General features: G+C 42.2%; 1 protein-coding gene across 1 annotated transcript in view; it reads left to right on the top strand.

Moving 5' to 3' along the window:
* Positions 1 to 23,067, top strand: part of LOC144797112 (estradiol 17 beta-dehydrogenase 5-like) — a 170,969-nt gene that overhangs the window by 91,613 nt on the left and 56,289 nt on the right. Inside the window, exons 3-4 of the mRNA XM_078668210.1 lie at positions 11,698 to 11,814; positions 18,334 to 18,411. Coding sequence (XP_078524336.1) covers positions 11,698 to 11,814; positions 18,334 to 18,411 — 195 coding nt within the window. The remainder of the gene's footprint in view (positions 1 to 11,697; positions 11,815 to 18,333; positions 18,412 to 23,067) is intronic.

The raw sequence follows: 23,067 nt of genomic DNA, 5'->3' as shown, positions 1-23,067 counted from the left end.
TATACAGGATTCGTAACTATTAATATAATTCCCAAAAACATTTGAAAAAGTAAAAAATTCTGAAGCAAAACATTTCATTGGGAGGATTAAAAATAGCGTTGCTGAAAGATTTAGCAGAAGAAATGCTTAACTGTAAACAAATAGGTCTCACCCATTTTCGACGGTGGACCATTAGTGCAGGGCATACAAATAGGATATGGGAGATGTCCTGAATTGCAGTTTCATTGCCGCATAAATTACATTTGTCAGAGCAACCATGCCATCTAGCTAGTAATTTATTTAGGGGCAGGAGATCATGTCTCAAAAGAAACCAAAAGCGGCGTGAACCGTGAGGAAGGATCCAAGATGCATAAGGTTGTATCTGTTTAAATATGTAAGAATTAACAACCTCTTTGACACCTTTTTTTAGGATGAGGACATCTCTATTTCTCCTAAAGCTTAACTCCCAGGTTGCCCGTTTTAAAGACAACTTTAGTTGATATGGAGTTAGTGAGAAGAGGGTTAATTCGTCCAGTTCTAGTAAGGTAACTGCCCTTCTAAAGTTCTTTATAAGTAGAGAGTGTTCCTTCATAGGGCCTAATAATTCCTTTTTAATCAATGATCTTAAAGTTGCCGGTTTGCCCATGGCTAAATGGAAGACCCAACGTATGACTCCTGCCAAAGCCTGAACCCAACTGCCCCGTATCCCGAATTCAAGCCTAAGGGGTTCTACTCTACAAGCATTATTAACCGACAGTAAATGACGCAGGAGACTACCCTCGATGGTATCTAGGAAACCCCATTGATTCAAATCTATTAACTCAATGCCGTAGAGCAGGGAAGCTGGAATTTTTGCTCGAAAGGCCTCGAATAGATGGGCAAAATGTCGTCTGCCGGTAGCCTTATAGAGAGCACTCAGTCCATTTCCCTGGGACTTTGCTTTCCTTATATTATTATCTATATGGGGCTTAGGGCTCAGGTTACTGCATATTGTTTTCCCCAAGAAAACATAAGATTTTACAGTATCTAATTTCTCATTACCTAAAAACCAACTGAAATTTGCAGATTTCGATGTTCTCTTCCCTGTAATACACATTACCTTGCTTTTTGACATATTGATCTTCAGGAAGTGGGAACCAGCGAAAAGATGTAATGCATGCAGTCGATTATTCAAACCCCTCGGGGTAAGATCTAAAAGAAGAATATCGTCTGCATACATTAGGCATGCAACCGGTTTGTCCCCTAAAGTAGGGGCTATTCCTTCGCTAAGGGATAAAAGCTGAGGTAGGTCGCAAATATAAAGAGAGAACAACAAAGGTGCCAATAAACAGCCCTGTTTAAGACCATTAGCTGAGGGAATTGCTTGGGATAGGCCTCTCTCTCCACCTAACAGTACCTTACACCAGGTATCAGAGTGGAGTTCCTGAATTGTCCTTTTCATCTAACTTTTCATAGCCACTGTATTGTTTAAAAACCAGTAATAACCTTTCATAAAATGAATGAACTGATTCTTTCGGTTCCTGATTTGTTCTGTCTATTTTAACCCAATCAACTTCCTTCGGGGCAATTTTCTTTTTCAACCAGTAAATCACTTTGTTATAAAAATCCATGACCTCTGGTGCTGGAGCACCTGTCTCTTTAATTCGATCTGGTTCAGCTTTTGGCCAACTCACAGCAATTTTGCATTCTGTCCAAAGATCCGATGGGACGACAATGTCGAAAAATCCATCCAGATCAATCCACAGAACTTTTGAAACTTTAATAAACCTGTCTACCTGTCGGTACCATTCCACAGGCTTTTCTCTCAGTCGAGGAAAATCATTAGTAAAGAGCAGAATGTCCTGTCTTGTCCATGGGACATGTACATACCCTCCACCTGCAATTTCCCTCATCGGAAACTGTTTAGACAGTTGATCCAACTTATCCAACCTTTCATCTTCCCTCTTTTTGGTCCATTTCACTCTCCATTTAGTCAAGTCACCCAATTTCTTGATGTAAACAATCAATTCTTTTATGTGTGTAATTCTCCCTCCTGTATTGAAGTTCCCAATGTCCTTCTCTGTAAAGTCTAATCTGTAATGCTTTCCCAGCTTTTTCTGTTTGCTTAAATCAATTTCTAATTCTGCTGCCAGTTCTTCCAATTGATCGTATTTATTCTTTCTTTTCCATTGAATGCTTTTACTGATGAACAGGAGTTCATCATCTCGATAGAACTTTAAACTGTCAGGACCGATTGTGCCAATTATTAATTCTTCCAAGTCTGCTTTTAATTTTGCAACATCCAGTTTAGGATTTGACTCAGTTTTCTCAAGAGAATCAGCATCTGACTCTGCACCCATTGGTGTCTGGTTAAAAGAACCATGATTAAAAGTTAAGTCAGGCATTCTTGATTTTTCACGATGTATTTCAGATAAATCTGAATAAAATTTTTCAGCTACTTTTTGAATTTCTGCATTTAATGGAATTGTTAAACCTGGCTGTTTAATTTCTTTTTGATCGAAAACAGGCTGAACAGGACCAATCGTTACTGGAACTGTCACTGCTTCCATGCTTTTAGTTATCTGCCGAATTAATTCTTCTTTTGATCGCAAGTATTCTGAAGTATTTGCAACTTCCTCATTTCTGTCAGTTCTCATTAAATTTCTAGGGGCTTCCCTTTCCATTGGAAAACTTCTGTTCTCATTACAAACACTAGAATTAGTTCTTGTATCAAATCGTTCCGGAGTTTCAAAAGATTCAGAAATATTTGGGTACAATTTTGGGGATTCATTTATTGGAGGTGCACTAGGAGTGGTTCCGGTAGAAACCATTGGAGTGGACCATGAACGAGGCTGTCTCAAAGGGGCATTCTTATTATTTGTCGTATAAATTTCTTCTAAAACTGCGTCTTCTGAATCATTTTCTACAACTGCGTTATTTTTCTTTTCAGTTCTCTTTTCACCTGGATACCCTAAAACCATTTCCCTAATTAAATAGAGACCATCGCACATATCTCCCTGTCTCCACATACGCATTCTATCTTCATGCGTTTCCTGTCGGTAACTCTGTGTTTTTGGAGGTCTTTTTATACCACTTGCTTCTTTCTGAAGTTGAAACATCTCATCCTCCCATTCAACTAAAGCTTCAAATTGTGTTGGTCTGGGCTTCGGTACAAGAGCTAACATTTTTTCTCTCAAATTCCTTAAAACTTTCACATTAAATGAACCATCATCCGGCCAAACTAGTACGCCGTCATCCTTTTTGTAATGCTTCCAAACATCAAACCACAGAACAGTATGGTAACCATATTCACCTTCCATATACGCTGCAGGTGTCTTGTACTTATGAAGTAATTTACCACCTCGCGTTTGTATTTTCTTGTCAGGTAAAATAAAAATTTAAAATTTTTGAAGTATCGAAGTCTTTTTCTCAACATGTTTATAATAATAAGTCATTTTTAAATCAAATCCGCTTAATCAGAAATGATCGTAAATGTTTCCTGGTTGTTCCGCAACACCAGCCAATCCGTGCGCGAAACACACCAACAAGCCAATCAGGTTCGAGCTACGTCACCACCCTGCTCGACCAGTAAAAACAGAGCTTCCCACAAAAGCCAATCAGCTTTCAGCTCAACAAAGTCACGTGAGCCAATCAGAGTACAGCTTGTGACGTATAGTACCCAATCCCTGCGCGGACCGTGTGACGTACACAGCCGCTGCGGTTTCTCGCGTCTCACTCTCAGCGCTCACCCCTCCTTCACAAAAACTTTTCACAGCGCCATTTTACAGACGCTTTTCTCAATGAAATTCGATTAACAACAACAAAAAGAACAAATCATTTGTCTGTTTCTCTAAATAAAGCGATAGTTTTTACAGACACACAAGAAATTCTTTGCGTGGAATAGACAACGCTACTCTCACAGAATATACATTTGCCGATAAAGTAAACTTTTACTCTACCCTTCACACACGTAATAGCGAACGCGCTTCTCTCTGAATGCACATAAAGTAGCAATTCAAAGTTTGACTCGAACGAAATTACAAAACCATTTACGCACTTTCAAGCGGAAAGTATCCCTAACCATACACACATGAAATCCTGGCAGGACTCTAACCCACCATAGATAACATGAATTGTCAGTAAAATAAACGACGTTATCTTACCCTTCACTCAAGCTCGAATATATTCTCTTACTTTTCCTCAGTGAGTTTTAGAACGGGCTCATTGTCCCTATACTCAAAGCTTCGATTTCATAGACAATCCTCACTATGCATATACTCCATCTAACAAACGTATATACCTAACACGTGCTGCACGACGACAACACATGTGATATACGACGATACCACTATTCTTGAAACAGATCAAATGCACTGTGTGACTTCACTCTTGCCACACTACTCTGTACCGGTACAACTAGGATTTTTCACACTGCAGGAAAAAACCTTTCGACTACACATGACAAAAGTGAATGAACTCAACATATGTTAAACATCGATCCTATGCAACTAGCATGTCGGTTACCATAGCAACCATCAAGTCTGCTACCAGGAAATTGATCCAGCGGGCTATAGGAAATATGTCATAAACTACGCTACCCAACTCCACAATATATACCATCAATCAGTAATCAATCACAAGGCCCATAAATCTAACATGCATATTTAGACCAACTGAATCATGTGACCTAATTAACCTATTCACAAATTATATACATTTATATACAACCGCGGTAAATGAATTCATCATACTTTTACAAACCCTACAAATTAATTAAGCCACTGTGGCGATAAATCTAGCTAATGGTAACCTAAACTCATGAAATACCAAGACCAGCTTGTTTTCCAAAGTAAGATTTTTATTAGCTACTCATTTGGAAAATGTATTAGAAATTTTATTAAGGCACTTTTATTTGAATCATTGCAAATGGTTATGACAGTTTTATTATGAATCAAAATATTATTGCAATGGAAATTATCAGTTTGGCATTTTCAAAACCTAAGTCCCTAACTAATGCTAACTATAATAAAGAATTAAAGAATAAAGTCTATGAGGGCTCTTACGTGCTCCAAGGAAAGTTCATCTGCACGACACCCTCATCAAAAGGTCCGCAAGGAGAAGCGACACTCTTCCACGGGGCAAGAGTTTTTATACCTTTCTACGCTAAACTAATCTAAGAAAATGTATATTTATCTGCTAAAATCGGATTCCCATTGGTCCAAAAGTGACAGGCGACGTGTCACTACATTTTTAGAATCACAGTTCCGTCACGTTCTTAGAGACCATTGTCTCTAGTTTTCAAACCACGCAGCTTCCTCCAGTTTGCAACATTAGATACAAGAAAGTTTTTAGCTTCCTCGGATGCGTAGTTGTCTCAAACCTTCTTGCCGGTTCCTGGCCTTGGCCTTGCTCGACTAAAGGATTTGTCAGCTCAGCACGACAAACTTTTTTTTTTTTCAGGCAGGAGAAAGCCGTTGCCAACATGGACTCTCTCTGGCTCCAAGCAGATTTTAGTAAACGCGAATATTCACTAGGCCCAAAGCCTCTTTCAAAACTATCATATAAACAAACACAAAAGAATAATTAATGAGAGTAATATAATTCATTCTGTTGCCACCCTCCATTTCCAATGATTAACCCATTAGTCTAAATTACCTAGCTGAAAGCGTACAAATAAAGCAGCATTTTATATCTACCATTCTTCTTATAATCCAGCAGGATTCTTAATGCACCTATAAGAACAGAGTGACACCACATAGACAGGGAAGCAAAATAAGCACATGCCATTTATTCTAAACAGCTGCAATTAATTATGACACAACAATAGACACGATTAATTTAATATTTTTCACAAACAAGGAAATGCAACATAATGCACGTTTATGAGCACACATGTTAGTAGCCCTTTATGTAATTTCTCGTGTATGTAACTTAAAACTAAGTTGAATTAATACACATACAGCACAATTGTTAGCAATATTATTTCTTATTATGGAAGTGTGACTTCGCGAGTTGAAATGAAAAACATTTCTGAATCTCGCTCCATCAAAGTGAGGGTGATTTTGTGATGCCAAGAGTAACTTTATTGGACCAAAAGAAGCCAAAGCATGGTGAGCTGTTTGGCTCTACATCTGGATCGTATAAAACACAGTGGTTACTTTGCTCTCCTGTGGATCACTGCTGCAAACTGAGGTAGGCTCTTTACTTTATTTGGCTAGTGGGTTTGTGTTTGGGCTCAAGGAAGGACCAAAAGAGAAGATCGAACCAACCACGATCAGAGCCAACAGAGCACAGCCTTCTGCTAATGTGTATGTTCTCTGCCTCGCCTCCTCAGCAGGATAACTCACCATCAATATCTAGGTAGCCCCTGCCTTACCCACTTGTGGACCAAAGGAAGCCAAGGCTCCTTGAGAAGATGGACTCTACATCCAGATTATGTGAGGCAGCCAGCAAATACTTGGACAATTACTTGGCCATCTGGTGAGTCAAAGCTGCAACCTCGGATGGGATCCTTATTTTCTTTGGATGGTGAGTTTGTGTTTAGGCCCAAAGAAGGACCCAAAGAGAAGATCCAGCCAAGTATGAACAGTACCAGCAGAGCACAGCCTCCTCCTCATGTGTGTGTTCTCCACCTTTTCTTATCTGCTGAAAGCAGGCACCAGCACACAAGACATGAAGACCTTACATAGCCAGACCATCAGCTATGCTGGTGCAAATTCAAAATGACCATATCTAGAGAATGTGCTGGATAGCACACTACCAATAACCGTGCAGCCCCTGCTTACAGCCAGCTGAAGTGGGCCCAGCCATCCCCACTTTAAAACTGAGGTTCTGGGCATGGGAGCAACATTATGGGATAACTGTGACTTTGGGACAATTCACATGCTACCTCGAACTACGTCATGTTTCTTTTGGTTGGATGAGCCGAGAACCCAGATGGGCCTAGAACATTTGCACCCAGCACTTTTCATGTGAGGGCAGTGAGCTTGCACTAACTGTACTGTTCACTCCCTAACTACTGGGAGCAGCATCCACTAATACCAAGTAGTTCCTTCACTGATGATTGCTTTCTGATTAGCGTATTCCTTATGTTTGCCCTCTGACTTTTAAATACTGTATTGCATTTGTGTAAAATTAACTTATGTTTTTTGGTAAGTAAAAGCAGTGGCTAGACAATTATTTGGATCCCTTGTCTTTGCTACCTCGAGCGTTGTATACTAAAGTGGTATGCTTGGTACTCAATTTCGTGTTCAACAGTAAGGAAAAGGCAGAGGACAACAGGGATAATGGCTCTCATTCTTACAGTGTGAGCTCAGTAACCCCTGAGTGCACTGGAACTGAAAAAGTTCCCATACCGTCCTACATTATTGTTTTCCACTTGTTTTAGTTCCTTGAACTTGGCAAACATCAAGAAGACTCTGAGGTTTCACAAACATGTTTAAAGAATTCTGGTACCAAAGAAAGTTTAGTAATTTCACACAGCACGACTATCAATGAGAAGCCCATGTTTAACCAATTGCAGGTGGAATATTAACAAAAATAGAAATCACAACTCCATCCAGCCTACAGACAACCATGTTGAGAACCAGTAGGGTTGCAGTCTAGCACTATAGCTGCATATACCTAACTTTAACTCATGGGATGCCATTAGTTCACATTCTAGCTCCCCACTTACACACCTCTCAATGCTTTCACTTTGCAAAGCAAATTAGTTGATAATTCTGCTACCCCGTGGCAATAGTAGGGGCGTCACCTATCCTATTCCAAAAGTATCATGTCAAAATCCTTGTATCAAGGAGTAAGTATGCATGTTGTTTGTCCGACCCTGATAAATTGGAGAGAGTTACAAACAGACTGTATAGCTAAGACAGGGAGAACATATGCAAAGAATATGTTGTCAAATTGCATTAATAATATCTGGAATATCTGGACCACTCGTTTGAAAATATCATTATTTCTCAGTAGTTTTTTTAGGGAAAGGTACAAAATCAGCTACTACAGAACAGACTCCACATTATTTTGAAACTGTTGGACTGTTGGATCTTTTAAGAGAAGTTATACACTTTTTTAATGGATGGCCCCCAGAGATGTTCAAGCTCCAGAGATTACCCAAGTAATGATCTAGACCTAGCGTTTAGCTTACTGAGCAAAGGTAGAAGCGTTGACATTTATGTAGTGGAGTCTGTGTTGATTTGCAGACATGATCAGGTATTCAGGTATTAACAGACGATTAGAACGATCCAATGTGGTATATCTCAATTATGGGTGTTTTGTTTTGTGTGACAAGGTTTGTTAATACAGCAGACACCCGAGATAAATGCCTGAGTGACTGCTAATGTATGTCGGTCATTACCGGTGGTTGCTGGGGGCATTATTATCAATCAATGTTGTCACCTGTCACCTTAGGAAGTTCTAACAGAACGAAGGGCAATTAAGAACAAGCTTCCTACATTATCCTTTTTAATACACATTGGAAGAGTAGCAGAAGTTAGTCCATTGTTCCCACAGTGCTGGACAATGGACTAATAAAGTTACGATCTCTGTTCACCAGAGAGGTTAAGTTAGTGGTCTAGTGTTTCTAGATCGCTCACCGGAAGAGAAATTTTTCCTTAATATAATTTTTTGCTGCCTACCGCATGAGTGATATTCAATCAGTTTGTAGCATACTGGTGGTAATCCAATGTGTTTCCAACACCACTGCTCACAAGGTAGTTCTATGTGAGCGAGTTACCGTCATTTTAGAAACTGCGCTCGTTCGGCAGCCTTTAGCCCCGATCACGTGACCCCAAGGTCACGTGACCGGTATTCCTTACAAAAAGCTACAGCGTTTCCATTGTGGGTAAGATCCGGACTACAGTGGCCCTGAATTTAGGTTGCTGGCGGCGAGTCGTTGTGTCCAAAGTAAGTGCTCTCCTCTTAGCAAGACTCGAGTGTGTTTCCACGTGTGAAGGTAGCGCGGTAACAAGCGGCTCTTATACTGATGCCGGCTATTTGTTTTGCTTGTTTTCAGAAGGAGCACAACGTGAAGAGATTGCCGCACTGAATGTCCATGTGGCACGCTTGATTTTCGAGCTACGTAAGTGGCTGTATGTCTGACTTAATGGGGCATCTGTGATTTGTCTAAGACTGTAGGTCAACCGACCCTTTGATTAGGGTTGCTTGGTTTTTTTATTAAAAGGGGTTTTGCATTGGTTTTTAAGTTCAAGATACGGCACCTTGGTAGATACTGGGGCGAATTGCTACCGATATTTTAGGGTGTACGTCTCGGATCTTGTATGATCCACAACATAACAATCCCATCTGTATACAGTTTCTGAAGTGCAGTTATTTCATGGTGGGCACAGTGGAGTAAGGAGACCTAGAAGTGATTGGTATCCTTGTGTTTCATAAGGCTCTGACATCTCCGGTTAATGAGACTGTTTGTTATATACATAATATTTATGTCTGTCTTGTTTTTGTGTTGATTCACAGACTTTTTCTCCAGGCGAATCCTAAGAGCACATGCTGCGGGTAAAACCGTGAGTCTAAATAGGAAACACTTTTTACCTTTTTTACACTTGTGTCCCCACGGAGTGAACGCGCCTTAGCAAGCATGGACCCCCGGGGGATTTCATACATATTGGTCCTGAAGAAAGCTGAGCATAACACGCAGTATACAGCAGAAACATGTTGACCACCTACACCTGGACACGGGGGTTCTAATAAAAACCACCACGTGGCCTCACCGTTTTTAATGTGAACAGCTGGTCCACTAATAAAGTTTTTTTGGGTCCAGCTGTGATCTTTTAATACACACTCATATCACTGAGCACCCACATAATAAAACACTTATAAAGAAACCCGCTCCGCTGCAATCGCAGGCGTCGCAGCACACAGGGGGGACACTCGGTCCCTCTTGTGGGAACCCCATGATGAAGCATGTCACCACTAGGGTGAGTGAGGGTTCTTTTAAGAAATACGTTTTTTCTTTTTCAGTCTTTTGTCCTTATGAGTTTTTCCCTCTTTTTTTCTTTTCAACACTGTGTTTTCCATTAGTTAGGCACATTCTGTCACTTATGAATTCACAGTAATAGTCACTCTTTTGTTGTTGTAATTTGATTAACAGAAAAGGTACATTTTGTTCCTGAATGACAGAACCTTGGGTTCACATATTAAGTTTGATGGCATGCAGCTCTAGAACTTTTTTATAGCCCCTGCGAAGAGTTGGGTCGTATTAATTTCAGATGTTTCCAGTAATAAGGAGTTTATTCCTATGTTTTTTTAGTTTTTTAACTATGTCAGATCATTAACAGGTTTGTCAGGTAAGCAGGCAGGTAAGCATAAAAGCCAATTAGTGTTTAATCCAAGGTTTGGTGGAAATTAAGGACCCGATTCACAGAATGAACTTAAGACTCAATCCTAAACTTACTACTATTTTGGTATTCACAGAATGCACTTACTACTTTTGGCATTCACAGAATGAACTTACTACTTTTGGTATTCACAGAAGTTAGGATTTTGTCTTAAGTCTGTCTTAAGTCTGTCTTAAGTCTGTCTTAAGTTTGTCTTAAGACAAACTTAAGACACTTAAGACAAACTTAAGACAAAATCCTAACTTCTGTGAATACCAAAAGTAGTAAGTTCAGTCTGTGAATGCCAAAAGTAGTAAGTGCCTTCCGTGAATACCAAAATGGTAGTAAGTTTAGGATTTTGTCTTAAGTTAGTTCTGTGAATCGGGCCCTAAGTGTATATTTTTAAAAATGAGTGTGTTTTGCTGAAAATTTCTATGATAGTGATTGAAGTCCAGCACTTGAATAGAGGACTGCCTTGTTAAGGGCAATTGAACATTATGCAAAATTCTAGTAGGTAAATGACTTGCACAGTACTTTTCATACATTCAAGTATGGAAAGGTGTGCTAAATCTTTGAGGGAATGGAAATGAAAATTGGCTAATTTGGTGTTTTTGTTAATGTCTGTGGTAGAGGACAGTATTAGCTCAGGTGTGAATCCGAACTTTCTGATTTTCAGGGTGACGGAGAGAAACCATCTACCTTGAATTCATTGATTATAGCTTGAAAGAATGTGTTTCTCTGTTTATGAAACATGATGTTGTATTGTCAAGGGCTTATTATATTTTCAACTACCTATCTGACGCAAAGATTGGACTTCATCAAGATTGTGGTGGATAGATGATGTTTTGATGACGAATAATATTGACTCAGTCTGGTGGATGTACAGCTTATCCTCAAGCACTCCAAGCTCAAAGGATCAGGTTATATATTAAATAGGAGAGGAGCCAATATGGAGCCCTGGATGGTACCACACAACATTGCTGCCTTATAATACATGTGATTGACAATCTTGATCAAATGCAAATGATACAAACCATATCAAGACTTGGACTGGGAAGCCAATGCAAGGCTTTGTTTGCGCCTCAATGATCCTTTGTATTGAAGCCATAAAGATCAAGGAAAACAAAAATATGAGATTCCCCCTCATACAGTATGCCCATTATTTACAAACAATTTTAATAGGTTTGGTGCTGGATAATTTGCTGTATTTACCATGATTTCTTTTTATCCATTGTGGCTACTCGTGCACCTATTTATGTCACGTGATTCACTTAATTAATCTAAATATATCTGGGCCTGTGGGAGTGTGCTATCTGAGAAATGTTACACTGGGTTTATTCGTATTTACAGATGTTTTCTTAGTTTTCAAGTGAATTACTTTTATTTCTTTTTGGTTTTATTGGTACAGCTGTGGTCAACCTTTCATTCTCCCGAACTGGTCCGGATAGGTCTGGAAAAATCTCTGAAGGCCCTCCAACTGGACTACATGGATCTGTTTATCATCCACTGGCCATTCAGCTTAAAGGTAAAGCTTTATTAGCAACAGTCACTATTAGCTTTAAGTGATGTGGAATAGTGGCTGGAAAAAAGTGAGATCATGCTCTAGCAGGCGGACTTTGACTTTACAGCATTCTACCTGGTGGACAGTATAAGGTACTTTCTGCACTTGAAATAAAATAAAAAGTCAGACTTTATCAACACTGGCTTGATGAGATGCTCTATGGCGCAACGTGACACCCTGGGGCATATTATCAAGGGGGTTTATCTCCGCTTTTTTGGCTTTAAAAGCCAAGAAAGCGGAGATAAAATGATCTCCCTATTACCTAGCTGTCGCTAACACCAGTTAGCGCCAGCTAGTAGGAGATAGCGACCATCTTGGGCCCCACTTTGCACGTCAGTGATATTTATCACTAATGACATGCAAAGTGGGCGTGCCAAGATGTTAGCGACTGGAAACAGTCGCTAACATCGCTATCTCCTATTACCAACTTTTGGAGATATTCGCTCTAAGCGTGAATATCTCCAAAAGCTAACACTTGCCCTGAGCAGTTCTTAGCCATGTTATCCAATGGGAGGTGGATAACATGGCTAAGAGCATTAGCTTGGTAATGCATGAATATCGCTGACTTTTCAGCGATATTCATAAGATAAACTGTTGGACATACGGTCAGATTAGTGGCACATGGATGAATATAATGTAGTTAATAGCCTGATCAATAAACAGATCACTGGTTGGCCTAATAGAAGGATGGGGAGGTAGTTAACATATTGGGAAAAAAGGATAGACTACAGTATGGCTAGATGAACAGACTGATAAATATGTATTTTATTCATTAGAATTCTAAACAACAACGTATACCCGAAAATGGGTATCTTGGTTGTATAAGTAATCATCCAAACATCAACACTACAAAAGAGGAGAAGCACCCTTTACAGCCAAAAGGGACAAGGTTGTTAAGCCATCTAGAAAAAAGGTATTCCCTTTTGTGCAACCGTCTTAGGTGGGATTCAAGTTTGCTTACCAAGAGGCAATGAGAATGCACTAATCGATAGTTTATACAATGAAAGTGCATTATCACATCTAAATAGTGAATAATATTCAATGTCTCTGTTTAGAAATGTATCCACATTTATTTTATGATGTCCAGTTTATTTATTCTATATATATCAAATCCCACACAAAGGTTAAAGCATACTTTTCACAATCAAACCCTTTTTGATACATCTTTAGATCCTAAACTTCACACAGAATTTTTGTATTGTAAAACAATTTAACAACATGTTAGAAAACACTTTAAAAGAAGCTCAAAAGCAGTTCTGTCGACACAGCATTTCGGTGGTAAAAGAGATGGTTCACACCACCTTCTTCGGACAAATGTTTTACAAAACATTCACAATTGCTAGGACAATGTGAATCCAAATTACTACCAATCTGTATATGCAACAAATTCTTATCTAAAACATTCAATACACATTATTACAAAAGACTCGACAATGCCACTGATACAACCCTACCCTTATTCCGCTACTTTTAAGCACTAATCTAATTTTAGCATGCAAAATCAATTTTGAGTTTCACAGATGGTTCACACCTGCAGACCTGTTGGACAAATAGATCTTATATGTATACTACACAGGGGTCTGATTATCCCTCATCAAAGTTAATTCATTTTACTTCCTGAATAACCTCTTTACGCAACATGGGGAAACCCGTTGGTCCTGATATCATTGAGTGGGGGACTTAATCTCCATTAGTGAGGAAGGTTTTTTCTGGGGAAGAATGACTATTTGATTATGCTGTGAGGAGATATGTTATCTGGTATTAGAAATGTGGAGATTACCGATTCCGGGACTATTGAAATAAAACTGATTTTTTTTTTATTAACTGAACTACGGACGCATTTGAGGAATAGCGTTTGAGGAAAGGGTGGTCCTCGAAACACATGTTGGCTACACTATTTGGAATTTGCTTATGGACTCACTTGAATATATGATAAAGATGAATAATAACGGACTGCAACTAAAGAATAATTAACAAGGGAGTGTATTTATGGAATGTGGAGCTACACTCTACATTACAGAAGAGGAACAGGAAGTTTGCTGTGTGCAGCTAGATGCTGGTACACTAATATGAACTCCTCCATTGCTAAATCAAGACTATGTGACCTACTGGACCGCAGTGTAAGCCGGAGGCAGCGGTTAGCAGTGGCACACAGCCACGTGTCGTTGGCTCCCGATGCACAGAGTTAGTGACACCAGGGCAATCGTCAGTAGTGTTCGTTCACCTCCGTCACGATGATCCTTTTTTCCACCCAAAACACAACGTGTCATCCTCTTACGCCTCTCCTTGCGTGCAATGATATGTACTCTGCCTTTGAAAAACCGACGTACAGTTCCTAATCTGTGACCTACTCGAGCGCAGCGTAGGGCGAGGGCAGTAGTCCAAGTGGTTGTGATGTACTACTACGGCCTGGTGGCACCACATCAAAGGGAGTATAGTGACATGAACTCATCCATTGTTAATATGCTCTGCCATGGTGTAATCAAGATTCAGTTCCAAATGTGTGACCTACTTGTCCTCTTTGCATGCCGGTGGAGTATGTCAACGAGTAAGGAGAATTGCAGGCCTGTGTTGCGGAGGCAGTGATGGTCTGAGGAGGCTGCCAAGGTCTCGGCCCTCGGGCTTCGAGACTGCACCGGCACGTGGCGGGCTCTCTTCGACAAACGCTGGTGTTGGCAGGTAGGCATTGGGGCCTGGGTGCGCTGGGGCGGGCAGGACTGGTTCGGGGACCAGCGCCACCCGGTGCACCAGGTGCACAGGATCGCAGGCAACCCCGCTCACGGTGACAGCATCTGCCTCGTGGTGGGGTGAGAGGCCCCGCCCTGCCAGAGACGTAGTGCATTCTGGAAGAGGAGCACGCCCAGAGTTACGTGCCTTTTATTCATACCCCTTCGCTGGCCTGGTGTACGCCGGGCCAGCCCACTACGCTCACGCTTATGGGAGGGTCGTAACAAGCTACATTTCCGTGATCTTCCCCACTGGCTGGGGTGACATGGATGCGCAATATGGAAGTGAGACGGACTAACGCTGGATCCTGATACATACAGGATACAACGAACACTGACGTACCTGCCCGTTGTCTCACTTGTTTCTCGACCATTTTATCCCGCACCACTGAAACTTTGCTTTTAAGAATACCCGCCCGACCGGGTTGGAATTATCACCAGTCCACCGATAACGCAATCGTAGTACGACAATAAGCCCTGAAGAGTCACAGGTCACTGCCTTGTTGACGAAACTCGTGTCGGCTGGTGTTTTGTTTTGCCGAACTCTAAAGCTTGCATAAACATCATTTTCCACATGAAACTACCGGTGTCGACCTCTGTGAATCCTCATTAATTGAACCTTACAACTGTACTTTTACCTTTCAATAAAGTTATCCTCATACGTGTGCACAGGATTTGTTTTGAACTTGTTATGTGGGTGCTTGGCCCACATATTATACAGGGGTTTCAGGTCTTCCCCTTACCAAGCTGCACCGTGAAACACTAGTTCTTATTCATTATACCTCACCGCTTACCTGCCTGAGCGCCACTATCCTGCTTATCCAAAACTCCTTGCAAGGGTTGCATCCACTGTGCACCACACTCCATACACCAGTGGGGTATGTCGACATGGATATGTGTGTGGTGTTCATCCAGCCATCTGTCCAGCACAACCACACCACACTTGGCATTGTGTACATTCATATTCATCGGTCACTTGCCTCCTTCGCTAATGCCTGGGTCTCACCTCTTCCCACATCCTGCTGTTGCGTGGCTCAGGTGCCATGCCGTTGATGGCTAATGTACATGGCTGTCCCAGGCCGCCACAGTAAGTTGTTTTGTGGTGTCTGGTGGGCACGCATACTGTATGTGAGCTTGTGACATGTGCATTTCCTGTGTTGTGAGTTGCATGATTGTGGAGTTGAGGTGTGTGGTGTGTTCATTTGGTATTGACCAACGAGCAGTGCATTTCCGTGGGTGCCATCCTGGTAGCACAGGTTGATGATGGACTGTCGGAAGGTGTAGGACATTTGTGGGATACGTGTGCTTTCTATTGCACTTGTTGAGTGTAGTGGTGCCAGAGGCCAGTAATAGGACATGTGTGCAGTCAATTGCCCCTGACACGTGCGGGAAGCCAGCTGTGGATTATATGCTGTGCTTGCTCTCCAAAAGGGGGTGGTGATGGACGGAGCATCTGAACCAATCAAACACTCACACCCAGTCAAAAGATCTGGGTTTAATCCATCACCGTTCTTTAGCCCACTCTGCCACCCCAGTTCAGACATGGCTATATGCAAATCAGTCTGACCCTGTGCCTCATGGGAACAGTCCAGCCTGAACTGCCAAGCCATGCCTTTCCTGGACGGGAAACAAGCTTCCGAGGACCGGCTTCTGGCATTCCAGCCGTCTTCAGCCCGGCTACCTTGAATCCAGTGGCAAAGTGAGCAAGGGACTCACGTCTGAGCATGCCCTGCCACACTTATGGCGGCCAAAGCGGTACAAAAGGGGGTGGTGATGGACGGAGCATCTGAATCAATCAAACACTCACACCCAGTCAAAAGATCTGGGTTTAATCCATCACCGTTCTTTAGCCCACTCTGCCACCCCAGTTCAGACATGGGTATATGCAAATCAGTCTAACCCTGTGCCTCATGGGAACAGTCCAGCCCGAACTGCCAAGCCATGCCTTCCCTGGACCGGAAACAAGCTTCCGAGGACCGGTTTCTGGCATTCCAGCCGTCTTCAGCCAGGCTTGCTTGAATCCAGTGGCAAAGTGAGCAAGGGACTCACGTCTGAGCCTACCCTGCCACACTTATGGCGGCCAAAGCGGTACAAAAGGGGGTGGTGATGGACGGAGCATCTGAACCAATCAAACACTCACACCCAGTCAAAAGATCTGGGTTTAATCCATCACCGTTCTTTAGCCCACTCTGCCACCCCAGTTCAGACATGGCTATATGCAAATCAGTCTGACCCTGTGCCTCATGGGAACAGTCCAGCCCGAACTGCCAAGCCATGCCTTCCCTGGACCGGAAACAAGCTTCCGAGGACCGGTTTCTGGCATTACAGCCGCCTTCAGCCCGGCTTGCCTGAATCCAGTGGGAAAGTGAGCAAGGGACTCACGTCTGAGCATACCCTGCCACACTAGGCTGAGTGTTGTTGCTGTGGGGAAGAGTGGGTTCGGTATCCGGGGTCTGTTTGTTGAAGTTGTCGTAGAGGGATCTTCTTTTCAGGCGGAAGTAGTGTTAAAAACGTTTATGCTACAAAGATTAAAAACAGGGACTAGACAAAACACGGGTCTCTCCAGCAAGATATATACCCGGAATGCTAGACAGCCACTCGTGTTTCACCTTCATTAGTGTAAATCTAAAAGGCAGTAACAAGAACAGGTTATGATTAAGATCCATTAGATAGGGCTGTTTATTGTTGTAGGTTGTAACTTGGGCAGTGCCTGGTACAAGTTAAAAAGTCACAGTGGGGACTGCTCTTGAAAATAATTTTTGTTAACACTGGTGCCCAGTTAACCCCCTCCCAGTATCTGTATATTGAGCAGAATTTAGATTCATCCTCAAAATGGTTTCTGATGACTATTTCTGCATAATTTGAGAGATGCAACTTTGGGCTGGTTTTTGGGCTGACATTGGTCTGCGTTGGGCTCAATTTGGCCTTACAATTGAACTTTGGGCTTGGAATGGGTTACAAAATCTGGCAACACTAGTTCCCTTTTCATCACAGTTGGCATGGGCCGCCATCTTGATAAGTGATCTGTGGCGATTTGGAGCTCTTTTAAGTCCGCCGTGTGATCTGGCAGCTCCTGAGCCACTGGCTTTGTGTTGTCGAGGTCCTCCACAGGCCCCAACCACACATGGGGAAGGTGGAAAGGGAGCACTGCCAGGGAAGGATGACCCCAGATGTTGGTGGAACCCAGGAGGTGATTTCAACTTGCGGTCTCCATCTTATCCCCCATGTTCACACAGATATTTAGCTTAGACTTCAAGAAAGACTTTTATTTTCATTCTGCTTTTGGTGGGGAGAGGCTTCTTTTGAAGAAGGCCTCAGCTTTCAGCAAATTATTCCTGATATCGTCATCCGCTCGTTAAAGCGAATCTCAAGAGATGAATGTCAATGAATCTCAAGAGGTGCAATACCACACCTTGCATGGCAATTTCAAAGAAATTCTGAGCTGATTAAAGATGTGAAAGACACTGTCAGGCAGAATCCTATTGATTCATATTATTAAATTCTGAGATCTTAATAGAAGGCAGACAGCTAATGGGATGAGTTTATGTTTCAAATGTGCACAGGACCTACAACTATTAGAAATGTTAGAATGCACCATTTCACTGTCAGTCCAATGTCGTTGTTAATGAGAACCATTTTTTTTAGAATTTTTACCTGCACCTTCGTCGACAGAATAGTTGCACGTCTAAGTGACACCCTTTGAAATCCCAGCAAAAAAAAAATAATCTTAATGTATCTTCTCTTTCATTCTTTTTAGCCTGGGGATAATCTAATGCCAATGGATGAAAATGGAAAATTGATTTTCCACTATGTAGACCTGCGTGCCACATGGGAGGTATGGCATTGTACAAAAAAAGTTCAAATACGAGTGCATAAGTGGCAGGGCATTTCTCTGGAAACTCTTCAGCTAGTTCTGTGTAATTATGTGTGTATTTAAATATAGTTTTACTACACTTATATCTATAGGTGACATGAAGCTGGGAATGTTAGGTTGTAACTAGATGGTGTGCCCCCATGTTATTGTCTTTATAGTTTTGTCCATGTGTTTTGTTCCTGTGCGCATATCTTGTCTTCATGTTTTCCTCTCTCAATGTTGGTGTCGCCCATTTCTGGTGTTCAATGTGTCATTACTTCCATGGGTCAGTGTCACTATCTCCATTCAAGTTCAGTGTCCTTATCTCTATGTCCTCAACTTCTTGCTTCGTTGTCCCATTATCAATGTCTTTAACTCCGTGCAATTTGTGTCTCCTTTTCCCTTTGTCTGTTTCTGTCCTGATACTCGCTTCATTGTCCCTGTGACCTAGTTTTCCTTTCCCAACTTTAAATGTCACTTCCTCTTTGTCTCCCTATCACGGTATCTGTCCTTGCTATCTTTGCCTCAGTGTCTATTTGTGTACCACTCATGGTGTATGGCCACAGTGTACCCAGGCAGAGCAGGCCATGCCCTGTGTATACTCTGAATTGTACATACAGGGCACTGTGATAAACTGTTGGGACTTTTTCAGGGAACATACAGGGTATGCCACAGGTAAAGCATGTTTGTGTTAAAATAACAAAACCATTTTAGAGAGAAATGGTGCTGAGTATTCCTTTGTGGGCCTTGAAAAAATCTTGCATACAATGCCATAGAATGCTATTTTCTTTAAATTATGCAAATTTTCGTGCCAACTTGCCTACATCAGTGGTTTGCTCTCTTTCATTGTCGGAAATTAGCTACCTTCCATTCACAATTCTTTGATCAGCAAATTAATGTCTCATAATTGTTATTTATCAGATCTTAGATGCATCACTGGAACCTGGCTCAATGCCCCCACTCAGTCCAATTGTGACTCCCTGGTCCCTTAAGGGACTTCATAATACTGGACTATAGATAATTACAATCCTTAGTGACTGAATTAAATGATCACATTCTATTACACCATCTATTTAACCTTTGAATTCCTCACAAATCATTACTCTCACTTTCAGATGCCCACTACCTACACATTTATCACCCCAAAGATAAAAGCCAGTTTTGAACCACAGATTGCTAACTACTTTTCTACTTTTCAAAAGTTGTATTTAGGGAATACCTTCCTGTTTGATTTCAATATTAATTTGGTCAACAACAAAACAAAACAATAAAGTATCCCAAATATTTCATGTAGTTGTACAACCTCCATTAATACTTGTCCCGCCTGATCCTGCACCTTATCGTTGTTGGATCGGTGTCAATCAAATACTTATCTCCCATGGATGGTGGTCTGATCGCAATCCCTTTCCTTGTTAAATGAATCCTCACATACCCACCCTCATCGACCAAAACTACACCCTAAAAAATCTAGCAATGGTCACTTATGACCGTAAAATGGAGGGGTGCATTCTTAATAAGCATATTCATGAGTTTCACACGGCTCACTTAGGCACTCGATACAAGAAGAAGAGAGATTTGTAGTCTAGTAAATATCTGAAATTCGTCCGAATCCCCAATTATTTGCATGAAACTAGGGGGGATATTTACAATAAAATGTTGGAGTGTGGTGTTACTTCAAAATTGGTAATGCCACGCTCCGACAATTTTTAAATGTGGGGATGCGCCTTAGGTACAAAAATACAGCGCACCCATGCGTTTCCTCTTGTGCTGGAGCCAATGCAGGCTGCCTAGCGCCAATGCAGGCACTCTTGTGCCATATTGCAAGGGTGCCTGCGCCAGGGGGATTGTGTATGTGCAGGAAGGGACACCTTCCTGCACATAAACAATCTTTATTGGCGATTTATTTGCTTTTTCTATGTGTGCTGCAGAATGCAACACACATAGAAAGAGTAAAATACGAGAAGAAATTAATATTATCTCCTCGTATCGCCATCCTAAGACCAGGTTTTTCCTGGCCCTGGTTTTTGACGCTTCCCCATCCTTGTAAATATGGAGCAGTGTCAAAAAGCATTGGGTGCTGCGGCGGATTGCCCTCTGCGACACTCATTGCACACCCCTTTCACACTAAGTGAAAGGTGAAAAGGGGCCTTATTGACAAGACAGAGTTAAGCCATGTTAAGTGGCTTAACAGTGCCTTGTAAATAAGGAGAAGGGGATATCGCACAAGAACATCACTAAAAGTGATGAACTAGTGGCGATATTTCCCTTGTAAATATATCCCTAAAATCCTCAATGAAAATGTATAATCTTGCCATCACAGTAGCCAAAGGCACATTTCTTTAAAAACAACTAGAATGGTCACCCAGCCAGTGGTGCTGGAACAGTCTGTAGAGTGGGGTGTTGGCCATTTGCACCATCTCACTTAAATCATGAGTTTTGAAAAATCCATCTGCTACTGAAGGACGCTAATGAGTGAACCCTCCTCCTGCCCGACAGAGTGGGCCAACTCAAAGACATTTTTATACAAATAGTATAATTGGATGTCCATATTCCTTAGGTAGAAAGGTGTATGTTTATTTCTGGTCATTTATAGAGTCTATTCCATGGAAATGGAAATGGTGTTTGGGACCTAATAAAAATACAAGGCCCACCCTAGAGTCTTCATAGTTATTCACAGCTTACAATGGTGCAATTGTGATTTTGTCAGATCATTGATTACTTCATGATTTTTGTCTGTAGCCTTGTGTACTGAGGGCATATTTACAAAAGACTGGTGCAGTGTGGTGTTAAGCCATAATTTCTAACGCCACACTCTGCCATTCTGAAAATGTAGGGATGCAAGGTATTTACAACAATACGATACATCCCTGCATTTTCCCTTACGCTGGCACTAATTACAGCTGCCTAGCCCCAACACAGCCCCCCTTGCACCATAGTGCAAAAGTGCCTGCATTGAGGGAGTGATTGTTTATGCAGGAAGGTGTCCCTTCCTGCACATAAACAATCCAGAATGGCGATTTGTAACTTTCATGTGTGCTACATTATGCAGCACACATAGTAGTTGTTGTCTCAAAGAATCCCAACCAAATTTCAGGTCAGATGAGCTAATGTGCTTTGTCTTTTATTGTAACTCTTAAATGTGTATTGTGCTTGGTAAGCACTGTGTACCTAATATCCTCCCAATATCAACGCAGTCCATCTAAACAGTGTAAAGAGACCTTTATAGTATTGTGTGATATATTAATGTAGTTAGACACTCAGTTAGCCAGTTAGTGCATCAGACTGACATGATTAGTATCGCCATCATCCACAGGAATTCGATCAGCGTCACAACCAAAACCGAGGACGCCCTCCCCTCCGCTGAACATCTACACTTCCAGATCCACACCAACCCCAAGACTACCCTCAGACGAACCCTCCTCTACAGACCCCCTGGACCGCGCACACAATTCAGCGAAGCCATCGCCGATTTCATCAGCCCGCATGCCATCAAGAACTCAAAGAAATCATGCCGGACCCTCGAGAAGACCTGGCGCCATGAACAAACAACAGAGAACCTCACAGCCCTCAAGAACGCCACCCGCAAACACCACCATCTGATCCGCACCACCAAAAGGACTGCTTTCAAAGAATGCCTAGACAACAACGCGCACAACAGCAAGGAGCTCTTCAGCATCGTGAAAGAACTCTCCAACCAAGGCGCCAACTCCAACGACATCACACCCACGCAAGACCTCTGCGACTCCCTCGCCACCTACTTCTACTGCAAGATCGCCGACATCCACAACAGCTTCGACGCCCAGACCCTGCCACCAGCCACCGAGCCAACGCCCCCACCATCACCCTCAGCACCTGGACCCCCGACAGCATCGAGAACACCACCCACATCATGAACACAATTCACTCTGGCTCACCAACTGACCCCTGCCCCCACCACATATTGAACAAAGCAGACGCCGCCATCGCACCCCATCTCCGGAACGTCATAAACATCTTCCTCTTGTCCGCCACCTTCCCGGAGAGCTGGAAGCACTTACTACTTTTGGTATTCACAGAATGTACTTACTACTTTTGGTATTCACAGAATGGATTTACGACTACTAACTTTACGTCCACACTCGGGCCGGAGATTCAGGCCCGTAGGCAGAGCTTCCGGCCCAGAGGCGGAGCTTCCGGCTTAGAGTCGTAGCTTCCGTCCCAGAGGCGGAGCTTCCAGCTTGGAGGCAGAGCTTCCAGCCCAGAGGTGGAGATTTCGGCCATGGCTAAATCTCCACCACTGGCCGGAATCCCCACCTCCGGGCCGGAATCTCCGCCTCCAAGCCGAAAGCTCCGCCTCTGGGCCGGAAGCTCCGCCGAGTACGGGCGTAAAGTTAGTAGTCGTAAATCCTTCTATGAATATCAAAAGTAGTAAGTGCATTCTGTGAATACCAAAAGTAGTAAGTGCATTCTGTGAATACCAAAAGTAGTAAGTGTAGGCTTTTGTCTTAAGTTAATTCTGTGAATCGGGCCCATAGAGCTTGGACATGCTACATTCAGTTAATATATTATTAACTTTATTGAGCTATTTTTGTGGCACCAAACATAATTGTGGATTGTCGGCATTGTGAAAATTTTTTAATTGAAAGTTTCAGGTGTTCG

The sequence above is a fragment of the Lissotriton helveticus genome, chromosome 1_1 (genome assembly GCF_964261635.1).
Source record: "Lissotriton helveticus chromosome 1_1, aLisHel1.1, whole genome shotgun sequence".
NCBI lineage: Eukaryota > Metazoa > Chordata > Amphibia > Caudata > Salamandridae > Lissotriton > Lissotriton helveticus.
The sequence above is the reverse complement of the archived record's forward strand: the minus strand, read 5'-3'. Positions and strand labels throughout refer to the sequence as shown.